Source organism: Schistosoma mansoni, chromosome 4 (assembly GCF_000237925.1).
Source record: "Schistosoma mansoni strain Puerto Rico chromosome 4, complete genome".
Lineage (NCBI taxonomy): Eukaryota > Metazoa > Platyhelminthes > Trematoda > Strigeidida > Schistosomatidae > Schistosoma > Schistosoma mansoni.
In genome coordinates this window covers 5,744,078-5,768,995 of record NC_031498.1, presented here as the reverse complement: position 1 = coordinate 5,768,995, position 24,918 = coordinate 5,744,078, and the positions used below count along the sequence as shown (strand labels likewise).

Sequence of the window (24,918 nt, the reverse complement as noted above, 5' to 3'; positions counted from 1 at the left end):
TGAATATACACATACCATTAAACATTCACACTTTCCTTTGTTGTATGCAAATGATATATGATGGGACTATACAGGTTCGATTACAGAGAAATATGATATAGTTATTGACTAATGTATTGAAAAAATTTTGAATAACTTTTGTTAGCTAGATTATTTAGTTTACAGCTAAAACCATTTGAGTTCCTTTCACATTAAAGAGATGGACGAAATATAGTAGCATTAGGACTTTGTAATAACAATCATTATTTACTGGACAGTTTTCGTGTTTAATAATGGGAAAAGATCCCGTGAATTCAAACTATATATATATATATATATATATATATATGGACTTATGTAGGAATTTTCAAAATAGATAGACTGTGCAGTAGATGTTAAACAACACGAATATATAATGCGTAGATTAGATATTTCATAAGTCATCATGATTTATAGACTAGAGTTCCACAAATATTGTGTACTTAAATTCCAGATTATACACTCCATATTTGTTATGGATTAATAGCATTTAAAATCTCTTTATCCTCACAAGTCATTCTACTATTTGATGGGGCAACTCCATGTTTTACATAAGGGCTGACTTGGAATTTCCTATACACAAAACACAACATTATAAATGCTCTATACTTACTCCCGTAGTAATCAATTGATAAGAGACTAGAAAAGAATATATTCACTTATGATGGTTTTTATTTTAAACAACACAAAATAACTTACTGTCCCTTACTGTAGAAACGTGAATACGCATTATATTTAACAGTTCTTATGTATGATTCTGATGAAAACAACTTGGGAGTCGACTTATCTTATCAATAACCTAGCACACATTTGCGGTTGATTGGGCATCAAATCCTTAATGAAATGAGCATTTCAGTTTACATATACATAAATCTCACAAAAGATCTTGTTAAATCAGTTATTTAAGCATATTTTTTAGACTTGAACTTCTCCAACATTGTTTCCAATTGTTTATAAAACTGATTATAATGAAGACTGAATTGTGGTTAGGAAATAATTTATCTAGCATCAATGGTTAAAACATCGACCTGATAGCTTTCCGGTTACTAATCATAATACCTTTCATGTTTAATAATTATCTCAATTCATCTCTTAGTTGCTTCTTTCAGTTCCCTTGATAGTAACTTCTAAAGATAAAAATATATCATAGCTAGTTCTAATGAAAACAATCAGTCACATTTAATTAATTTGATTCATCTAAGTTTTGCTTTTTTGTAAAATTATACTGCCTAAATGATTTAACTTAGAGTTACATCGAAAAATTGTCCAGTTTGGTTGTGTATGTGTGTGAATTTTGTGTATTTTTGTGCTTGTTATTCTTGTTTCTACCTTACCTATGTTATTTGGTTAATTAACTAATTAAGAACATTAGAGAGTATTGCCTACCCTACATATACACCTGTAAAATTGTTAGTATGTATTTATGTCTCGAAAACTAAGGAGATCAAGCTGTTGATTAAGGTAATAATCATTACAATAATAGGAATAATGCTTCTATTCAATGATAAACATACTAAAGATTACTTAGATAGAAATAAAAATAACAATAATTATTATTGTTATAAGTAAAAAGATAAAAGAAAATTGATTAAACCTATCTGCATGAACATATTGTCAGATTTGATTAACCATATGATTTATCAAATGTTTTAAAACAGTATCTTCCAACTATTGTTTTTTCTCTCTTTCTAATAAATGGTTTTGTTTTAGTTTTTGTAACAATTGTAATGGTAGTAGAAGTAGTAAGATTTCAAGTGGTAAATAGATACTGTGATATGGGTGAAATATGAACCCTTTAACTGGATTTCCCAAAACTTGGGAAGTATATGAAAGCGATAAAGTTCATCTTTATGATATTTTAAGTCTGGATATAAGTGCCTTTCATAATCTCGTCGCAACCAGTCATTTATCTTTTTGAACCATACAAAAAAGCAAATAATTCTATAAATATAAGTAGAATGTGCTTTTGTGGAGATTTTTGTAATTTTTAGTGGTTGGATTCATGAATCGAATTAAGCTAGACCACCAGTGAAAACCTGGAAGCACTAGACAAGCTTTTCGTCTTAATATGAGACTCCTCATCAGCGAGCATTCACGATCTCATGAGGGACTCGAACTCAGGACCCGTTGGGTCTAATCCTTTTCGGGTAGAGGCAGGTATCTACCTCAGACAATGGATGAATGGTTGCGTAAGTTTGTGGATCGATTGAAGTTACACAATAACACCGTTGTACCAGCCCAGTGGTCTAAATACTGAGAGTTTGAGCGTCAGGCCGAAGGTCCTGGATTCGAGTCCTGCATGTGGGATCGTAAACTCTCAGTGTTGAGGAGTGCCATACTAGGACGAAACCCTAACAAGAAATAAAATAAACGTTTTATCACAGAAGATTTTTGGCATCAAAATTATTTAATGTAATAAATAAGTTATGTTAAAGTACATTTTCAAAGTGAACGAATCATTGAGCTGTCTCGTTATACATGTACATATATAAACTACTGCAAGGCAAAGACTTCACATACAAACTGAAGAATAACATTGTGTTTTTTTAAACAAATCAATGAGTATAGAATTTGACCAAACATAACAAATAATAGTAATCGTGACAAAATTAAGGAAATTAGAACATGTTATTGGAATATGTTCATAAAAAAATAAAAATGGAAAAGGATTAGATTAAATGTAAGTTGGAGATTCAAATGAAATATGGTAGAATATATAAGAAAACTATGGTGACAATAAGTTAAAGAACAGTACAAACTTCCTCTTTATACTAGGATATAGCTTTTTCAACTCAAAAGTATGTCGGTACACATTTGGATTGATTTGTTTTTATTTTAGAAATGGTTTAAAGCGATGACTTCGATATTACATGGTTTCGTTATAAAATAGATCAAAACATTAGAACTGCTGAACGCATTTTATCCTTTAAAATAATTGAGATTTACGAATAGCAGAATAACTTTCATGTCTGTAGCTGATGAGACATCTTCTTTATTAGATGAGGACATGTATCAGATAAAAAAATTCTTAGACCATTTTGATAGATTATGAAAGTTATATTTATAAGCAGATAATTTCGTAAATATATTCATACATTGCAAAGCCATTTGATACAGAAAGTGAATATATTGCCAAAGCTTTTATTAATTCATGTAACCATGCCGCGACATTTTGAATTTACCTGATTATGAGAATATTATGTAGATGAATATGTTTCAAAAAGTAGGTGACTAGATCAGATTTCGATTATATGAAAGTTGAATAAGAAAAGTGAACTCAAGAATACAAGTAAATCAATATACATTACCTGATATTTTCTTCATCTATTTTTTTGACTTCCTCAAGTGACTGATCTTACCTCTTGTAACTTTGTGAAACCTAATATATAAGATGATTTAATTTTCAAAATGAATCTTTGCATAAAAAATATCAGTAAACTATCAATGGGTTGTGCTCAATCTTATATAGTAAAGAACCTAGCTGTGTTAGTCTACTTCAAATATATTTAGTATTCTCTATTCATAAATCAAACTCAAATACCAAAAATGTGAAATTGGCTTTGATTTCTTGATGTGCATCTGTTAAAAAAATGTTTACCAATACTAAGTATAAGGTTTCTCGTGAGATAACCAGTCATTCAAAACATTTAATGCCATATTTTCGTCTCACTTTCACAAGAGATTATTGATTCCTTAAATAAGGTCAATACACTATGTGACGTAATGACACTGTTCAGTGGGTACTATGCGATATGGGTGCAGACATGCTCACTGACCTAAAGGCTGATTCAGACTTATTTAACGGTTAGCACCAAATATATTTTGTTCTAATTTTTGTTGATAATGTTGTTTATGAACTGATAACCATCAAACCCAAAAAGCATACAAACGGAAAATGTTTGTTGTGACATTAAATTTCAGTTCAACATCCATAACTTGTACTGTAAAGTATTAATTTTTCTAATTTCATAGAATACTATCTGCATCAACAATAATCATTTTTTCTCTTCTTTATACGATAAATCAAATCATATGAAGAGATTCCATATCGTTTATTTGTTAAAACCTGTTCTCTCAGAAGGTATTCATTTGAAATAATTTATTTTGCAGTCACAGATATCCTTAATTTATTTTACAGTGAGAATAATTTTACTCCAGGAAGTTTAGAAGTGTGCTTCAGTCTGTCGTTACTGAGTATTTTACATTCAACTAATGCATTCGAAATGATATACTTTGACTTGTATCTTTCCATAAATTACGTATTACAATGTCAAATTTTTATCTCAACAGTTTGAGTTTATAGGAGCAAGAAAATTGTCGACAATATAAAAACTGTAGTGCCGTGCTTCGTTAATCGAACACATCGATAACCGTTATAATACCAATCTTAACGGTGCGTAAAATCGGAAGGCGAAGCGAAGCGGTAACTACAGTTTACTGCCAAAAGACGCAGGCCAGAAAGTTACAAGCACATGAGCAAATATCAGCAAGCAGCGATCAGTCAGTGTAAGCAATTACATAGGCAATTTATAATCAAATTGAATAAGGGCACAGCAAAACAAAACAAAAGCTGATAACAAGATTTGCGTGCATACATACATGGGGGCGGAGTTTGAGTCATCGAATGATACTTAAGCAATCATCATTTTGGCTAGAGCGTTATGTGCTCCAGTGGTCATAACAGTACAAAGAACATGCGAATTGTTATTATCCAAATGACAATGTCTGCTAAGTTAATAAAAAGGCTCAACCGAAATTGGCCATACTCTAAATCGATTGTAGGATAGTTGCTATAACACTAAATGAAACACCAGTTTTAATCGGCATGTTAATTTTCAAATTTTTGTTGGAACAAAAGAATAAATGAAACCAGTCACTGTTTATTCAAATAACCTTAATGAATTTATAGGAATGAAGACACTTTAAAGCACAGACTGTTATCAATTTTATACTTCTATTGTTACAAATTCAATATGAGATATATGGCTGAATAAATTATTTGTTGATTTAGTGTCGTAAAATTTACTGGATGTTTGTTTATTTATGTTTTGTGATTTCAGATTCTTTTAGGTGATCTTGTGTGCAGTACAATTTTATCACCAAACAATACTACATTTTGTAATAGTTTTACACAAGAATCAAAATTTATTGCACAAATAGTTGGTGATAATTTTCATTTAGTACATGCTAGCTTATATTTACCAATATATCTAGAACCGCCAATTTTTACTGATTTACCTGAAATAAAAAAATCAAATAATGAACAAATGAAACATAATCAACTTTTACATTCATCATTGAATGGTTACTCGTCAGCAAATGCTACTTTCCAATCTAGTATAATTTCAACGTCAGAAATATCAACTATCAGTGTATCATCCAAAAAAGTGGTGAGTTAAGGGATTCATTCGGGAATTATATCTTTTCCTATATTTTGTGGATTGTAACATAGAAACAAAATCTAAATCTTAGTTTTAATCAGTCAATTATATACATTTTTATTTTTCTTCAAGAAATATCAATCACGCTAGCATACAGCAAACTTTTATCATTATTATTATTATATAAATCTGAAAACATTTTTCTTTACAAAAAAATTAACTATTTTTCTGTATTAAGAAGCACGCAAAGTGTCTTATGGTTAGTCGAGAATAAGCAGTTTACATAACACTTTATGCTGACTTTATAACAAAAAAAAAATGATTTCCTGAGTTTTTAAATAAAATAAATATTGTTCTTATTCATAACAGGTACTGAAGAAACTTGTCAAGAAGCATGTATTACATGAGAATGATTAATTTGAAGGAAGTATTGCAATAAAAATATTTATCAATTAAAAGATAGCTTTTCATTGTATCTTCAACCTTTTTAACAAATCACATTTGCTCTTATGTAAATCAGTATACGGAATGTCATCTACAAAATAAATTGTTCCAAATGTGTAGAACACTACATCGGACAGAGTGGATTTCCCCCTCATCTCCGCCTATACGAACATCAATTACCAGTCAACCACCATGAAATATCATCGCTTATTTCAATGGATGTGGACAACTGTGAACACACATTTAACTGGAAAAATTTTGAGATCATGTATAGAGGGAATACAAAGAACGTCGAGGAAGTTTTAGAAACTTGGAACTCAAGTCAATTAGCAGTTAACAAACACATTGACATCGATCCAATCTACCAATCAATCAGAAAAATCATGGACAAATATAGGACCAAGAATCAAATCAATGGGAGATACAATCAAAATAAAGAAGTAGACAATGACACGATAAAATGTCAACAATAATCAATTATGATCGGGGACAAGCTGTGAGTCATATGTGGGGAAATCCGAATACTTCACGTCTACCTGAAGTTTGTGCTGATGCTGTCGTTCAGAAGAACAATCAAAGCTCTACAATCAAGCCTACCAGCCTAGATAACAAAACTACACCTAAATAACTATACTTCTTTTTATACTGACCTAGTTATATTTGAATATTTCAGAAAAATAGAGATTTTTAAATGAAAAGGATAAAGACTGAACAGTTTAAGTGAATAGAAAGCAATGGTGAATATTGATACTTCATTTCCATGAAATAATCTTCCACTGACTAAGTTATAATTCGAATGTATTTCGAATTACCAAAATGAGGAAATCTTTTTCACGATTCTGACGAATATATCTTTTAAAAGTTCATCAGAATTTAGGTAGTTGTTAACAGTCAAATAAGAGAAAGTATTCTCAAATACACCCACCCTTGATGAGAACATTTATGGCAAAATATCCGTTTAGTTTAATATTAGTATTACTTCAACAGAAATGGCCAGTTACCTAGAAGGAGTTATTTATTGACAGTTCTGATTTCAATAGAAAATTGTTTCCTGCATTTACTATATTCTACAAATTTCTGATGAAGAAATTCTACGCTATTTGGCAGTGTAACTTTTCATTTGCTTTTCACAACAGATGATATCCAATGAATAGAAAACTGTTATTATTTAGATAATCAAGAAATATTTAATCACACCATAACTTTCTTCGAAATACAAAAACTATCTGGTTGTTTTGTTCTCCACTAAAATAATTCGCTTGTTACGTAAGCCATAAACTGATTTTGATGCAAACATGTACTTACTATGACCAGAAATTTTCATAGACATACCATTTTCGAAGAAAACAATGGATTGACCACTTTAGTATTATCTGACTGAAATATTGCTGAACGTCGATAGTAACTTTTAAAAATTTAAGCTTGTAGAAACGTGGTAAAAGTTTGGGTTAATAAACAAATGAAAACGTTCATAATCCATAAATTTACTAATATATCCCAGTTAATGCTGTCTAGTCTATTTTTAATGTCATCATATTTAAGATATAAATAATACAAAGATATTAGTGAAACTTCGGTAAACAATGAAGTAAACAGCAACCATCTTGAGGTAACCTAAAGTCAAAGAATTTTTTATTATACAAGCTTTGAATAAATTTTCAGTCATTAACTTTATGATTCTCGAAAATTGAAGTGTTTCAATTGTCTAAGCTAAAAGAAAAAGGAAATCTTGATAACGTATGTTACAACGATCTTGGTAAACTGTTGTTTTAAAGATGTGTCTTAGTATTTATCAAAAAACAAAAGACTGGAACTAAATTTGTTAATAACTGCGCAACCTACAAAAAAATCAGATTATTTTTAGAATAAGTTTTGATGTAGGTTTGTTCTCTGTTCTCAAAATCACCCACCTGAGCTACAAATCCTCTCCACCATCTTAGAATAAGTTTATAACACGAAAGTGAATTTTCATTAATTACTGCTTATTAGAATTTTGATAAGATGGATGTTTCATTAGTTAAATGAATTCATTTTTGTATTAGTTGTTTGAATGCAAGTACATACAATTAACGAATCCCAAATAAACCGAAACGCTAGTTCTGGATTCCAGTGGTAACCACCATTTATCTCTTCATATAATGATTAAGAGGAATATTATTTCTAGAAATTTATTTAAATGGAACCTAATTATGTGATGTAAAACAACCAGATAGAAATTTACTTTTTTTAAATGAAACAATTTAGTTCACTGTTAAGATAACTAATCAGCAAAAAAGCTGATATCAGATGGATAGTCAATCACCTAGAGAAAAACACGAATTTCTATTTGAAATTTGTTTTAATTAAAAAGTCTCTACAAAAAAATGAACAAATTAAAAACAGATTATATTTCAACCTAATTCATTAATCAATATATATGATAACAGAAATTAGTTTCGATTGACAATGCTGTAGGTAAATATATACATTTTGTTTGATTTTACCCCTGGTACTTTTATATATCTCTTGGATTGATCAACAAAAATTGACTTCACTCATAGTATTGAACAGGTTTAAATTATATTGATATTGTCTCTGGAGTATACAAATAAGTTTAAGATATAAGGTGATATTTTTTTCTTGCTAATATGATTGGACTGATCTAAAGAATGTATTATTGAGTGAGGATATATAGGTATACAATTCATTCTATCTTGAATATAAAACAGAATAATATATGTTTTGACCCGGGTATTTATGTTTAGGGTTTCTGAGATTTGGAAAACTGGTAGTCTTTTACAAAGGTATTCACTTCTGTCAATATTTTAAAAAATTACTTGTGAATGGCATATAGATTCTCATAACTGTTCTCAGTTACGTGACAATAAAGGTAGAATTTTTCTCAAGTTTGTCTATATAAGGCTTAGCATTTCTATTTGATCGCAAGGAGTTATGTTAGCTGATTCATTCAAAATACGATTACATAAAAATACACATTTGATGATCCACTCTCCAAGGAAATGTCTCATATTATGTCTCAGTGGTGTAGTGCTTAAAACATATAGATATTTTATAATTGAAATCATGAGTCAATTATAGCTAAACCATAATTAAAAACCTAGAAGCAGTGGACCACCGTTTTGTCCTATTGTGATACTCCTCAGCAGTGTGCATCAACGATCCCGCCTCGCGAGATTCGAACCCAAGACCTATCAGTACATTTTTATCGTATTTAACTTTGAAATTTGTCTGGGAATACACCTTTCACTTTTAGTAATAAGATGAAACCGAAAGGGTGCTACATCCAGAAAGAGGTCTGAAGCATACCTAATATCTATAGCTGCTATACATTGAAATATCTAAGAAGAATATTTTAAATACGCATGTACAAAAAAACTTTGTGTTATCTGATATACTTTTTTAAATTTCAGTCATCCAGTCCGAATTGCGTTTCAAGTCATGTACCAAGAGCTATGTTTGACAACTTTCACGGAACGAATTCGAATAACCGACATTGTTCTAAAATTATCTCAATAAACAATGAAAAAGAACAAAATAAAATCGAAGTTACAGAAGAGAATGAGTTCAGTGTAAATGATATTGCAAGTATGTTTTTACATAATCATGAACTAGCTGATTGGAATGGGAAAGTTATCAAACAATTGGTATTGTCTACAGCATTTACATGTAAGTTTATGACTGTAGTTTTGAAAAAAATGTTTCTTATGCTTAGTTAACTCATAATTGAATACCTATGGACTTAAGTTTAAGATAAAATTTGAAATGTATGCACATAATCAGTTGATATGACCGATTCGATAGTGCTGTAAATTATTACATTTGAGAACACTGTTGCTCAACGATGTTAATATTGAATGTTTAAGTAGTACATGATGTATTAGAAAATTAAAAGTTAGTAACCACAAAATCTTATTTTTTTTAAATTTGAAGATTTAAAATTACTGCGACCATTTACAACAGTGAAATGACTTTTGATAAAATTTTTAGTATTTTTACATATCATAAAAGTGATAATGATAAACAAGGTGTATGAAACATTCACAATATAATCACCTGGAAACTATAAAATTCGTTCAAATGAATTATTTTTTGGTCACTTAGTTATCATATGTTTTCTAGACTTTCCTTCTCAAAAATCGGCAGAGTATACTAAGTAGTAAAGAATATTTGAGAAACATATTGTTTTGAATTACTACAGGCAATACAGACACAAATTTATGAATATTGTATGACAAAAGGTATCAAAGGACATCTTAATAAACGTCATTATTAAACCGATCGGTGTTATACTTAAATAACAACCGATTATATATCGACTTTTAGCTCTGTTAAGTTGTAAATCATCCTTTTAACTACGTCACATGGAACATACACTGGAATTTGTTCCAAGTAGTGTAATTATTTCATGCCCAAAAATGATGTGGCTTTTTAAATGAATATAAGATAAATAAATATGTGGCGTTTATTTCAGTTATTAATATCTTAATTAAAATGAAAGTGAAGGTATCAAAGTGAACTTTAAATGAAAACCAGATATTTGATAGATTTATCCAACAGGCGAAACGAGGAAATAATTCATTTTTACTTGATAGGATAGTGAGAAAAGATTGTTATTCAATATAAATAGTCTAATATATTTGTAATATCCGAATGAATAGAAAAATTAGATCTGTTTTGTGACTCAGTTTAAGCCACTTTTTTGAAGAATAAATCACCAAATAAAAATTAATCCAAGTTTAAATAGTACAAAGGAACAACACAAGAATATTCACAGAAGAAATGGCTTACACTGAGCCACGAAATATCAGAAAATTTAATTTTTCTACTACATGGGATACTATAAATATATTAGATTATTTACAACAATCTACCGAATGCTAAATATTTATTTGTATTCATAAAAAATGTGGAAGCACCGGGATGCCACAAAATATCGTACTAGTTACATCATTACTATTATTGTAAAGAAATATTTCTCAGAAGGGGGTTTTGTGGAGAATTTAGTAATTTTATGGTTGAAATCATGGGTCAATTGAAGCTAGATCCACCTTGGAGAACCTGGATGCCCTGAATGATCGTTTCATTTTAGTGTGGGACTCTTCGGCAGTGCGCAACCTCGCTAGATTCAAACACAGAACACATCGATCTCTCGCGCGAACACCGAAACTCTAGACTACTGAGCCGGCATCCAACGTTGTTAATGTCTAACCTTAACCAATCCATGAAATTGTGCGATGTATCCACTATTGTCTTCAGTGAGTTACTATCTCACAACAGACCAGGTTAAACTGCACTGGTAACTGCTTCTCCTTAGAACTCCAGGAAAGACCTCTTGGAGCCAGTCACTGATCATATGATTATCATCAGAAGGGTATTTTGTGGAGAACTTCGAATAGACTACAGACGTTAGGGTAATTTAGTGATTATGTGAAATCTTTGCGAAATTCCACACCTGGTAAAGTTGGCTAATTGTATAATTAAAATTCGTCACGTCATTTTTATGGATTATTTAAAGACAGTAACCTATTATCAGAAGTTTCTTATTGTGGAGATTGTAGTAATTTAATTGTCGAGTTCATGAGGGGTGTTTCCTGGAGTTCTAATGAGAAGCGGTGACCAGTGGAGTTCAACCCTGTCTGTAGTGAGATAGCAACTCACTGAAGACAATGGTGGATATGTCGCTCAATTTCGTGGATTAGGTGAAGTTGGATATTAATATCGTTGGATGCCGGCTCAGTGACCCAGTGGTTAAGCGCTCGTGCGCGAGACCGACGTGTTCCGTTCTCGAGTCTCTCTGGGAGCAACCAAGGATGCGCAGTGCTAAGGTATTCCACACCAGGACAAAACGGCCGTCCAGTGCTTTCACGTTTTTCATGGTGGATCTAGCTTCAATTGATTCATGATCTCAACTATAAAAATATTTCTAATTCAAAGCTGAAAATAATTAAAATATTATCGCAAATTGTAACGTTGTTTAAGTTTGAAAAAACAAAAACAAAAAAGAACAAATATTTTCTTACATAAAAACATACTTAGTTTACTTTTTTTCATATCCATATATTTATTATTCATAATCATTCGATTTATAAGACTTTCAATATAACAATATCTTACACAATCTATTTAACAACTTTTCTATTACAAAATAAGTAGTTGTTAGAATGTATCGAGTTTCTAAGCAAATGTTCTTCTTTTTTTCATTATTCAAAATAATAAGAAAATATAATGATGAATTTATTATGATACATTTTCATTATGTAGAAAATAATATTCATAATACTTTTGTTTTAATAAGGTTTCAGAGAATTGTGGCACTTTGAATGTACAGTTCATAAGGAATAAACTTTTTTTTAAATAAAATGATAAAATTAATGTTTTCAAACATTATTACAGGCGAGATTATAATTTATAGACAAGCCAATCAGAAGCGTTTGAGGGATCTCAAGGTCACGGCGCCGATTTCAGTACCTGGTGCTCATATACGTATGGTTCACAGAGGATTTTAATTAAGACATGGTGATTAAGCTGCTACAATGAATGGGAATACTAAGAAGTTCCTTTATTTGTAATTGCGGTAATCAAATTACTCGTAGACTTTGTGTAGACTACCATGATAAAAGACTTTCTAATTCATAAAACTAATAAGTCGTTTTCAAAACTAATAAAAGAGAATTACTTTTGAACATGTGTATGGATAGTTTAGGTAAACCTTAATTTGATAAAGTTTAAGAGTTGCTGGTACTGCAATCCAGGCGACGCCTTTTGTTCTGCATTCAACTTAGCCGGGTGTATTTATACTTGCGCTGATAAAATAAAATTTGTTCTATTAGTTGAAACTGTTAAAAAACTACGACAAGCAGACTTACTACTTAGATTATGTCTAAATAGTAAATCAAGATTTCGAAACCTTTTCTTATCAAATTAAAGTGTTCATAGATATTGCATTACAAAGTATCTGGTTCACTCTTCATATACACGTATTTCGATAATGTTTGATGCCAAAATTCACTCAAAGCATTAGATTCAACTTAGTTATATGATCAACATTAGATGCTTGAAATGACTCTTCTTGTGATGTCGATTCTTATTCCAATACAACTTTAAATCCGTCGTCTGCCAGTCAACTAATTATTTAAAGAAACTACACTATTTAGATGACTGACAGTGAATTGATTAGTTCATTTTTTGTGATTAATCAACCTTTACCCATTATTTGGATTAATCGAGCTAATTAGTGCCACACCTTTTATAATTGACTGTTACGAGTAAGTAAAATATCTAGCATACATGACTATAAGCATAAAAAACTCATAGGCTCATTAACTACAATGAAATATAATTAGAATGTAAATAAAATCCCAAAAGATACCACGCAACACTTGTGTTTACAATCAATATATCAGCATTCTGTAAATCAATAGCTTCCAACTACTAGTTTCATTTTGTTTTACAATCCTTGAATAGAAATAGGATGTGAAGGGTTATTCGTTGATCAAGAATGTTTCAAATATGCTTAAACTACTTCTTGTGGCGGTTTGTGGTTTATAAAAGTATTAATTAACTTCAAGATTCGTCCTGGAGTCTTTTAGTTCACTTGTAATCTGTGGTTTTCAGAATTCATTTACTTTCTCACACCACTTCATTTACATGGTATATGTAAGGACAACTAATTTAATTAGAATGATCGAGAATTTACACCTGAAGAGCTTCCAACAGTACTTTTAGCATACAACTACTCTGGTCAGTTTGCATCCTAAGGCAACTAAAGCTTCCTTGGTGCCCTGTTGCTAATTTATTAGGAAAGTTAAATAGCTTTATTCAGTCTCAAAATAAACATTTGGAATTTTGTCCAATATTTATAAAAATCACTATAATGGCCTTGTCTATTTGTGTATTGAAAATTCGAATCGTAACTATGAGTTTCAAAATCCAATTGTTTTCTTTAAAAATAAATATACTTTAGATCGCCTGCTGAAGCTGTACAATATGAATATTGAAATTGAACTTGTTGTCTTGTGGGTTACGCTTGTTCATCATTGGCCATATCATACAACTTGGTTGATAATCTATCTGGAAGATTTGAATGCTTCAAATTCATTAAATTCCGACAAAGAACAAAGTCCTGAAATGAAGATTAATCTAATGGAGGCTTTCCTCGAGGTATTTTTTATGGTATTTATTTCTAATAAGTTTAATGTCCATATTTAATATTTTAAAATTCATGCTGGAAACACAGCGTTTTTTAAAACTGACTACAATTAGCGATGGTATACAGATTTAAATGTATATCTGGTTGCGAATTTGAATAATTTAAATATATTCTTCACTATTTGCTGATAACTAACATAGTGAACTGTAATTGAAAGCTAAGTAAAGTTATTGCAGTTGCTGATGTAACTGATGTAACAATGAATTATTGAAACATGATAAAAGATCAAGTCACGGGTATCAAGAATATTCTGAACGGTTGCTCTTTCAATACGCAGTGAATTTACCTGTTTACTGTCGAAATTTACATTTTAGTTAAATCACTGTGATAGCCACAGTTTATTTGACGGAGTGAAATGAAACAGATTTCAGTAGACTGAACTAGATTCCATAGTATACATTTACCTAACTTACCAAAATTTATTAATCTGATAACGAAAACCACTTGTAACATACGAATCTCCGTTTTGTTAAGCAGTAAGCTTATATAATCGACTGGAATATAGTAAGTTTGCAATCAATATGCTGGGTATTGTTGATCACATATACGCTCAGAAAAATATCGTAGTAGTAAAATTCCAAGCTACTTGAAGTAAATGGTCTCAACGTTTGTTCCACTCTTGGGTCTGAACTACATTACAGAAATAAAAATAAATTACCGAAATAATACCACGAGAATAAAACGTACCAAGCAAATATCCGATCATGGAAACCAGGATTTTTGATCTCGCACGTGAACGCTTGATCTCAAGACTACTGAGAAGGTATCCGACGGTGTTAATATCTAACTTCAACCAATCCACAAAATTGCACCACAGTTTACCATTGTCTCCAGTAAGTCACCGCCTCACAACAGATCCAGTTGAACTCCACTGTTCACTGCTTCTCACTAGAACTCTAGGAAATACCTTTTGAAGCCAGTCAATAATGAGCATATGATGATTATTATTGACTCATGAATTCAACTATCAAATAATACAAGTGTTTGTATAGTTTTTTTTCATAAATGAAATAATATTTTCTTAGACATGTCATTTCATATTTAATCTGCAAAATGAAAGATAAACAATGATTTGGTTGAAATATATATTCTTCATGAAAAATCTTAAACATTTTTTTCCTAAATTAATAATTTATTGTCGAAAGCATGAGTCAATTGATGCGCACTGATGAGGAGTCCCACAATGGGACGAAACGGCCGTCCAGTGCTTCCAGGTTTTCCCTAGTGGTCTAGCTTCAATTGACTCAGGCTTTCAACTATGAAAGTACTAAATCTCCACAAAAACCCCTTCTGATATTAATTTATTGGATTAACATGTTGATTGTTTTCCATTAATTTCATACTCATTCTAAATGAATCAAATCAACAACTTGTATAAAATATCTTATTAAAAGTGATATATTACTAAGACAAAACAACATTTTGCTAATAGTCATGGTGACACGAAATAAAGAAGTCATCTATTCATGTTACCCTTAATATTACTCTATTTTAAATATAGTTTTTTTTTATTATTTTACTAATTTCCTGCTTTCTCTTCCTGGTTAATTAATCCCTTCATATTTCTTCAAATCACATTAATTTATCAATCATTATGATATGAAATTAGGTCAAAACAAGAAGAAAAAAAAAGAAGAAAAAAGAAACAATATATTTCTGTGCAAAGAAAGATGTAGAAAATGTTATTATAGTTCAATTAATAAATAACTATACTCTTTTTTTCTGTAAACTTGATAAAAAAATTTATTTAAATAAAGAGGGGGGGGGTGTTAGTCCAGTTTGATAAAGGTCATAACAATTTGATTATCAGTTAAAGAAAATTGTTATAATGTAAAATAATTATATGACTATGATGGATTTTTTTGTTGAAAACTATAAAAAAAAATTTTAAAAAAACAAACATTGATTGTATCTGAAATCATTTGAGGAAAATTAATAATTCACCTATTTAAGGGTAGAGTTATAATTAAGTTGTGTTTTTTTTATTGAAAAGAAATCAATAGAATTGGAAATTGTTGTTTTAAACTTTTAGTTCACTATGTAAATTGGTATAGATTATAGGTTTTAGAAACTTTATATTCTATATCTTAGTTATTATTAGAGTATTTAAGTTGTTCACTATGTTACTCTTTAACTCGTAGAATAGTTTCAAGGAAATATTAAATAGAGGAAGGTAATGAAAAAACTCGGTAAAAAAAAACACTGATGCATTACAATTATTAACGAACAATTATTAAGTGGAATACTAAATATTTGGCATTTTGTGTTTGTGTATTTCTCAAGGGATGAATAACTGGATTGAATTGACGCAAGTTTAAATCTGATAACGAAATAAATTAAAATTATTACGATGATCAGAACAAGTCTGATTATGTTGTCATATCATTAGTGTCAAAGGTGGGACTATATATAATTGTATTCATGTTCATCTGAATGGATGTTTAAAATATAACATTTGTAATGTGAATGAGTAAAGATAATTACCACTATTGTTAGTAGTGCAAGATTCGGATAGATCAATTACGTTTGTTACGGGAAGTGGTCTACGTTGAATGGTTAGTTAGGACAGTCTTTCTATTAGGCATAGCACAATTTATCAATATATGAAATATTACAGATTACGCGTTCCCTAAGAGATCTGAAAGTCTTGAATCTCCTTCCCAGTGTATGTATACTACTGAGGACGGAACATCTGCTCAATCCTTGCTGGTTTTCAAAGGTTGTCTAAATGAGATCCGTAATGTTAATCATAAAGTATATTGTTGTTTTATCATCACAAATAATCTAGCTACTGATCAATTTATTTGAAATTATCATTTCAATGCTTTGTACTGATAACCATAAAAACTGACAAATTATTTTTACGATATCAAAAAATAAAGATAAACATAAATTTTCTCTTTCCAAAAGGAAGTGAACCCAAAAACATTCCGGATGACCGTTCTTATTTGAAAATGTTCCGCTACTTCTAATATAACCAATGCACATTATGTAGCTAAAATCGTTGTCTATTTGCAAAATATATGTTCATGTTAAAAAAGGACTTTTAAAACTGCTTATCATACTATTTCAATCTTATCTAAAATGAATAAAAGCAACATATATATCTAGATATTTTTACCGAATTCCTACCCAATAGAATTTCTTACAGTCACGTTAGATACCTATAAATGTTTACAAAAGCATATTTTATGGTCCCTGTATTGTGGATGGATATTTATTTACCTAAATTAGCCCATTTTCAAACAGTAAACAATATCCATTTGTTGATGGTTTGGAAGTAGAAAAATTGTTCACTGATTCCTGAAAAGTTTTATTAAAGGAATTTAAACATCTACTAAGTAGTTCTATTTCTTCATCCAATTAACAATTCTTTTTTAAATATAACGTATACAGCTACTTTATACTTATAATTATTCTTTTATTACAGATTAAAAAAAGAGTTGGTGAATCAATTGAAATACTGGAGGCTTTAGCAACAGAAGATCGAGATTTAGAAAGACTTAAGAAATTTCTTTATTCAAAATCATCTACTCAAGTTCCGGTGAATTCTTTAAAGCAACTTATTGCATGTAGCCTAATACATAATCCATTTATTCATTATTCAATTCAAGGTAAATTTTTATGATTAAATTGAAATTCATGGATTGAAGTCAAATAAGATAGTTTTTAATTGATGAGAATGTTTTGGAATTAATTCTTAAGTATTTTCATAGTTGAAAGCGTGAGTCAATTGAAGCTAGACCACCATGGAAAACATGGAAGCAGTGACCAGTGGAGTTCAACAACGTCTGTTGTGAGATAACAACTCACTGAAGACAATTCGTGAACGGTTGCTCAAAGTTCGTGGATTGGTTGAAGTTAGATATTAACACCGTTGGATGCCGGCCATCTCAATGGTCTATCGGTTAAATGCTCCGGTTCAAGACTGGTCGGTCCTGGGTTCAAATCTCGCGAATGCAGGATCGTGGATGCGCACTGCTGAGGAGTCCCATAATAGGACGAAATTGCCATCCAGTGCTTCCAGGTTTTCGATGGTGGACTAGCTTCAATTGACTCATGATTTCAACTATGAAAATACTGAAATCTCTACAAAACCCTTTCTGATTCTAAAAGTGATTGAATACAAAATTACTCTCTGACTAATTATTATAGCGTAGATTTATAGAATCTATTTTGTTAGCTTCAATGCATTTAGAGTGTTACGAATCCCAGCTTTTAGAAGGTGGATAATCATTCTTTCAAAATAAGATGTACATATTAAAAAATGGCATGTGATTGAAAGTTTCAAGAATGTACCCTGAGGTCTGTGTAATAGTTTTCGAATACATGAATCCCATATTGAAATGAACACTATCTAAAATGGATATTTTGTTATTTTCAAAAAGTTAAACTCCTAAGTACAATTTTGAAATCTGGTATATAATTTTATAAATTTATTATTATTAATATAATAGAAACCCCAAAATACAAATGGTTTGAACTTTAGATATATCCCTTACTTGCTACTTATAACTTAAACTTATATAATATCATCAAATGTTATGGAACTATTAATTTTACGATAGCTAACAACCTACTGATTGTCAATTCATAAATTTAGGCAGAAACAACTAGATGCAGAGTTTGTTGTTCTTTATCTTGACTTCTTGACAGACTATTGGTGGAGGTTGTTATGCTTCGTTAAGTCAAAATGATACAAATATCCAACAGAAATCAGTTTATTTTGTGAATTTTCTTTAAAATGACCAACCTGTACAAATTTCATTTACTAATAGCATCTGCTAGTTCTTTAAATGTAGTAAAAAGCCAAACTATTCAAGTTTCGCAGTACTATAAGTAGGGGAAAATGACGTTTGTTATTTAAAATCATCTTAAAAAAGGGAAAATAAAATGAAAAATTCAAATACATTGAAATTAACGTATAAACGATATGTCAAACAACGTCAAAAACATAATCATATTCACAATGGAGAATATGGACGAACCTGATATAATATTTTCACTTCTTTAATCTCAATACTCTCGATTGAGCAATATTATTTATAACCAAGTTATAAACCCAATTAATTTAAAAAAACCATTTTTTTTTAAATATGAAACGGTCTTTAGTCTCTATTTACAACATATCTAATATGAAACGGCACCAAATATTAGATTGTACATGACAATAAGGCGACATAAAGATTAGACGATTATAAATCCGATAATAACGAAAGTATTAAAAAAAGCAAAGCAGGAAGGAGTAGGTGGATTTAAAGCTAAGGTGGAGTCCAGTGGTTCTCCATGTTACAACTTAATATTCATGAACATATCAACAACAACAAAAATAACGCAAACGTAGCAATGACTTTTATTTTGAGAATGAGAGTTAAAGAATTTTTGTGATCCCGTTCAGCAGGCTGTCATATACAAAGAAACAGTAATTAAACACATATCATTTTCATTTTATATACTAATTCCTTTTTATTTTACCGGGGATAAAAGTAAATATTTAGTGATGAGCATGAAACATACTGGGGAACTCATGAAATACACAAACGCTCTAACAAAGTCAGTGGTTGAAGCCGACAATACTGACAGAGTGGTAGACACTGCTTGTTTCAATCACATTTACTGCATAACTGTGACAGTGGTGTCATAGATTAATACAGTCATACGATATCTACCACTTAAATCTGTATAATCATTTTAATTTGGTGGTCCACTCGTCGAAACATGATTATCTGAATATTGATGTGTTAAAAAGAGAACTCAATAATTTCATTAAAGCTACGCCACCATTGGAAAACTGGGACCACTGGACGGCCGTCTCATCCTATTGTGGGACTCCTCGACAACTCGCATCCGCAATCCCGCCTCGCGAGGTTGCAACCCAGGACCTATCGGTCTCGCGCGCGAACACTTAACCTTCAGACCACTGAGCCGGCAATCAACGGTGTTAATGTCTAACTTCAACTAATCCACGAAATTGAGTGACCCACCCACCATTGTCTTCATTTAGGTATTATCTCACAACAGACACCACTGAACTTCAGTGGTCACTGCTTTTAAAGTAAATTACTACAGTCTCCACAAACCCCCATTCTGATAACATCAAGATTTCTTATTGACTTCGAACATTAAATCTTATTTAGGGATAATCAGAATACTGTCTGCACATTTTCACTTCAGTACTTTAAAATTTCTATGAATGGACAAAAAATATCTATCCCTGGCCCAAAATTGTCGTAAATATAACTTAAACCACAATTTCGGAAAACAAGATTCAGAATTAAAGTTTTATTCTGTTTATACTTTAGGTAATGTTAATGTGTATTTTGTAGTTTAGTTTTACGGGGAAGACTGTAACCAAATATACCTCACTACTTCGCGAACCAACCTATGTATTTTGAAGAAACTTTATAAAATGAATTGTAATATTGAGACTTGTTTTGTGCTACAGTAGGTTACATGCTAACACAAAATAAACAATAATTTAGAAAGATTCACCCTAAATAATAATAAAATGTGTTATACTACTGACAACTTTTAAGTAAGATCGTTTTTTACTTAAAATTTATTGAAAATATTATTTTCGAATATTTGTTAAGCCCTAGTGGGAATGATTAATGGTCGCCAATCATCAGGTCTACATCATAGTTTTTTTAATCCTCTTGATGCAGTCATTGAGGAGAAGAGTGATACTACAAATCAAAGTCTTGCTTTAGATAAAGTTAGACAAACAAATTCAGTACCCATCTATGCAAGTATTCAGTTGAATTCTTCAATTGGACAGACAAACCAAATGGGTTGCAAAACAACTGGTTCACTATCGTCTGCTGAAAATCTTCCTCCCAACGCCTACTGGCCATGTTCATCTGGTACAATAACTACCGGGGATAATTTCTTTAATAAACCATGTCCAATAAGGTTGAAGGTGAGTTTCATGTATTTTAAAATGCGTATTGAGTTAGTATCCCGAGGACAGTAATATTACTTTTATTTCTATATATCTATCTTAAATTCGCATAAATAAATTTAATATAACATACTCGTTGATTATTGTATCGCGAAATCAAACAATATGATATCTTTCAAAGCCCATTGAATGCGTAGTCCTTGAATTACTGATAAGAACGCCTAAAACGTTTTGAAATAGTGTTTCAACAGTTTAGTCGAATGGGTTAATAAGCTACTAAACAGAATAAGGCCGAGCCTTATGAAGTGCAAATAAACTACGCTTCTTGGGAATCAACATTATTCGTAACTTTAGTCCAAGTCTTGTGATCGTTTAATTTGTATTTTAGTTAATTAAAGTGACACGTATTTCTTACTCGCACAATCAGTCAGAGATTTATCGATTCATTTAACGTGGAAGTATTTTCATTCAATTAAGTGAGGTATATTTTTCAAAATCCTGATTTGGTATGACTATTTTGTTCTGAATGGATAAGAATCAAAACAGATGCACTTTGGGTATTCCTAATTAAAATTCACTTCACCAATAGTTTCGTAAACAATATCTTTATTTAAAGCCTAAGTTGTTTTATATTGCTAAGAAAGCACTTCTATATAAATGTACTGAGAAAATGACAGAGAATGAAAGCAAAGTTACACGAAGTATATACTCATTGTTATGCGGATTTTATCCGATAGGTATGTCAATGAAAATTCATTCTATTTTCATTTTGCTCACGGCAATTTCTCAATTAAACTTGGTCATTATTAATACACCGAATAACAGGCAGTCTTGTGTCATTTAAATTGTTTAATAGTTAGAAAATTCATTGATTCACTCATCATATTGTTGCATAACAATGCTGTTTCATCGACATTTTGGAGAATTTTTAAGAAAATTTTGTAAACTCTATGTGCTGTCGTTTGTAAAAAGATGCAGACATTTGATATGCTTTTAAATAAATGTAACGTTTAAAAAGTGTGAACTGGTTTGAGGAGACTACGTTAGCTAGTATTCATCAAAGGAACCGTTAGGGTCTGATCTGGAGATAATATAAAACTGATTGTTTTATTTCTCAATCATAATCGAACATGATGTTGAGTACTGAAGTATGTATACGGATGAAATGGTACAAAAATCATAAAGTTACTCCAACAATGTTTAGAAAGTAATACGAGGGAAGAACTTCAACTTGGTTCCCTTAATATTGTTATCAAAAGCATAATAATTCTGACTTAATTAATGTGTTATATTTCAAATTATTTTTTTTGCCCCTCGTTTGTTTTTCGTACAGAAAAGATACCCATCACTTCCAATACATCAGTTCACAGTCAACGATGTCTGTGAATTATTTTCAAGTATTGTTGATATTCATCCGTCTCATATGCAATCTTATATATCCAAAATAAAACAATTAAATATTAATGGAATTGTACTCTCAGTATGTGATCTAGAAAGTCTAAGACAAGAATTAATGATTGAAATAAGTGACTGGCAAGTGATTTATAAACTGATAACTTGGTTACGATCATCGTCTACTGATGGACATAGAACTTTCTCAGAAAGTTCACAACAACGATTAGGTGGTATTTCTTCAAATGAATTTGATGTAAGCGACCTGCTAACTGGATATAACATGAATTTTAAAGGTAAATATCAGCAACCACAACAACGATTATCTAACCATACACTACTTACATCGATGCCGTCTTTGAATTCTGAAAAAATGTCATGTGCCTCAGATCAGAAACCGAAAATATCTAATCCGTTTCTTGTTAGACAAACACCCTGGCTTGTCTCGCCAAAAATACCAATCACAAGCTTATCCAATGGTAAATCACTTGAACCATTTCAAGAATTTACTCTTGAACAACGTCCTAGTCCAGATACTTCTGACCAACAGAATTCTTGTAGTGCTATGGAAGAACCAGAATCGTTATGGAAAACTGATGATTTCACAAATGTTTCTGCAACTAAGGATAAAACACCCGTTACACATCCAAACATGTTGGTTGGAAGCATTGAAAATTCACATATAACCAGTAATCCCAACCTGTTTTCACACCAGGAAGGCTCGAGTAAGCCAAAAGAAATAAGGAAAACAAGCAAACATCTGAACAATCTTGAAGTTATTATTAATAAACCAGAAGTTAAAGTTACACCAGGACATTCCTTTCATAGAAGCTTGCAAAACTCAATGCATTCTAATCGGTTCGTCAATAAAAATGGTTATGCCAGTCGTTCATCCATTGACTTAAGAACAGTTTTTGGTCCTGAACAAAAAAATCCACCGGATACAAATTTATTCAGTAATTACAGAATCATACATAATTCGAAGAGAAGCCGTGTTAAAAAGGCTCTAATTGAACAACATCGAAGGCAACAACTACAACGACGACATCATTTAACGCATAATCCTAATTTTAATTATTTTGCAGATCCAGAATTTTGTTCACCATTGGTTTGTCCATTATCAAAACGTAATGTAAATTTTTATAACCACGATATATTCAATAATAAAAATCATCCATTCGATTCAAACTTACAAAATATTAATGCCTCTAATTTAAGGCGCATCACTAAACAACCTCGTCGTAATTGTGATTATCAAATTATTGAGGATAATACACCTATATTAATCGCTAACGGTTATAACAATGAAAGTAGTATTATTAACAACGAGGATCACATCAACAACATAACACCGAGCAAAATCCATATTAAACAATGTCATTTACAAGAATCATTAAAGAACGTTGAATCTGAAACAGATGATACAGTTCAATCATCGGACAATAAAAGTTCTCAACTTAAGTTTCTTAATCAAAACAAATCATTTTTAAATCATTTAAAATATTATCCTTCTTACAAGATTAATCCAAAAGCAGTTTTCTCTTCACCAGCTTTAACACCAGCTCAGTTGACTAGTTTACAAGCATATACTGAATGGTCAACAAAAATGAATCCTTACTTTGCAAATCCAACAGTGATGACGAATACAGGATCTGTTATCCCAAATAATTCAACTAATGTTTGGTCTAGTTATCTAGAACAACATCAGGTCAATAAATTTCCCATATTTAAGCCAAGTACACATAAAACATCTGATCACAAGTCATTTAGACCAAGTCAAAAGAAAAGGCCAAGAAAAACCAATCCAGATGAGAATGAATTTATTATAAATCCAAATAAAGAATTCCAACCTACTACTTTAACAAAACCAAATGTATATTCATTAACATTATCATGTGATTCAGAAGCTGAATTGTGTACATGTGATTACTGGTATGAATTAGAAAAAGCTAAAGAAAAATTTACAATTAGTGAACCATCATTAAGAGCTGAATCAGATTTAATAAGTATAGATGATTATATAATTGATAATGACTATCAAACAAGTGCTACAGAATCATTGAACTCAATGCATATTGTACAAACCGATAAAAGTAAACATTTAAAATAATATACATTTCAATTAATGTATTATGTACAAAAACAGATAAGTTGAGTTATACTGTTGACTAGAGTTACATTTTCCCATACTCTGTTGTTGTTTAATTTTACTAAGATTTCTACATCATTCCTTCTACACTGCTGAATTTTTATCTATAAATAGTACAAATGTGCAATTTATTCACATTAACCAGTTCAATAGTCTCATTTAAGAGAACAATACATGTATGTATTAGATTTCATTACAAATAGATATCCCGAATAGGTTACAGATGATATATATATATATATATATATATATATATACAAAACTGGATATATATTAAGTAATAATAACTACATTTACCGAAACTGAGTGACTCTTTGCCTAATAATCAGGATATTAACATGTGAATGATAACAATTGTTATTACTTTCTTAGAGTACAGTATTGAATAATCAATATCTTCACAAACTTAGATTGTTTCAACAAA

General features: G+C 30.6%; 1 protein-coding gene across 1 annotated transcript in view; it reads left to right on the top strand.

Annotated features, from left to right (window-relative positions):
- Positions 1-24,455, top strand: part of Smp_149280 (hypothetical protein) — a gene marked incomplete at both ends in the record, with an annotated part of 39,917 nt that extends 15,462 nt beyond the window's left edge. Inside the window, 6 exons of the mRNA XM_018796636.1 lie at positions 5,089-5,408; positions 9,254-9,509; positions 13,807-14,003; positions 17,483-17,666; positions 20,646-20,971; positions 22,287-24,455. Coding sequence (XP_018651758.1) covers positions 5,089-5,408; positions 9,254-9,509; positions 13,807-14,003; positions 17,483-17,666; positions 20,646-20,971; positions 22,287-24,455 — 3,452 coding nt within the window. The remainder of the gene's footprint in view (positions 1-5,088; positions 5,409-9,253; positions 9,510-13,806; positions 14,004-17,482; positions 17,667-20,645; positions 20,972-22,286) is intronic.
- Between the last annotated feature and the right edge of the window lie 463 nt (positions 24,456-24,918).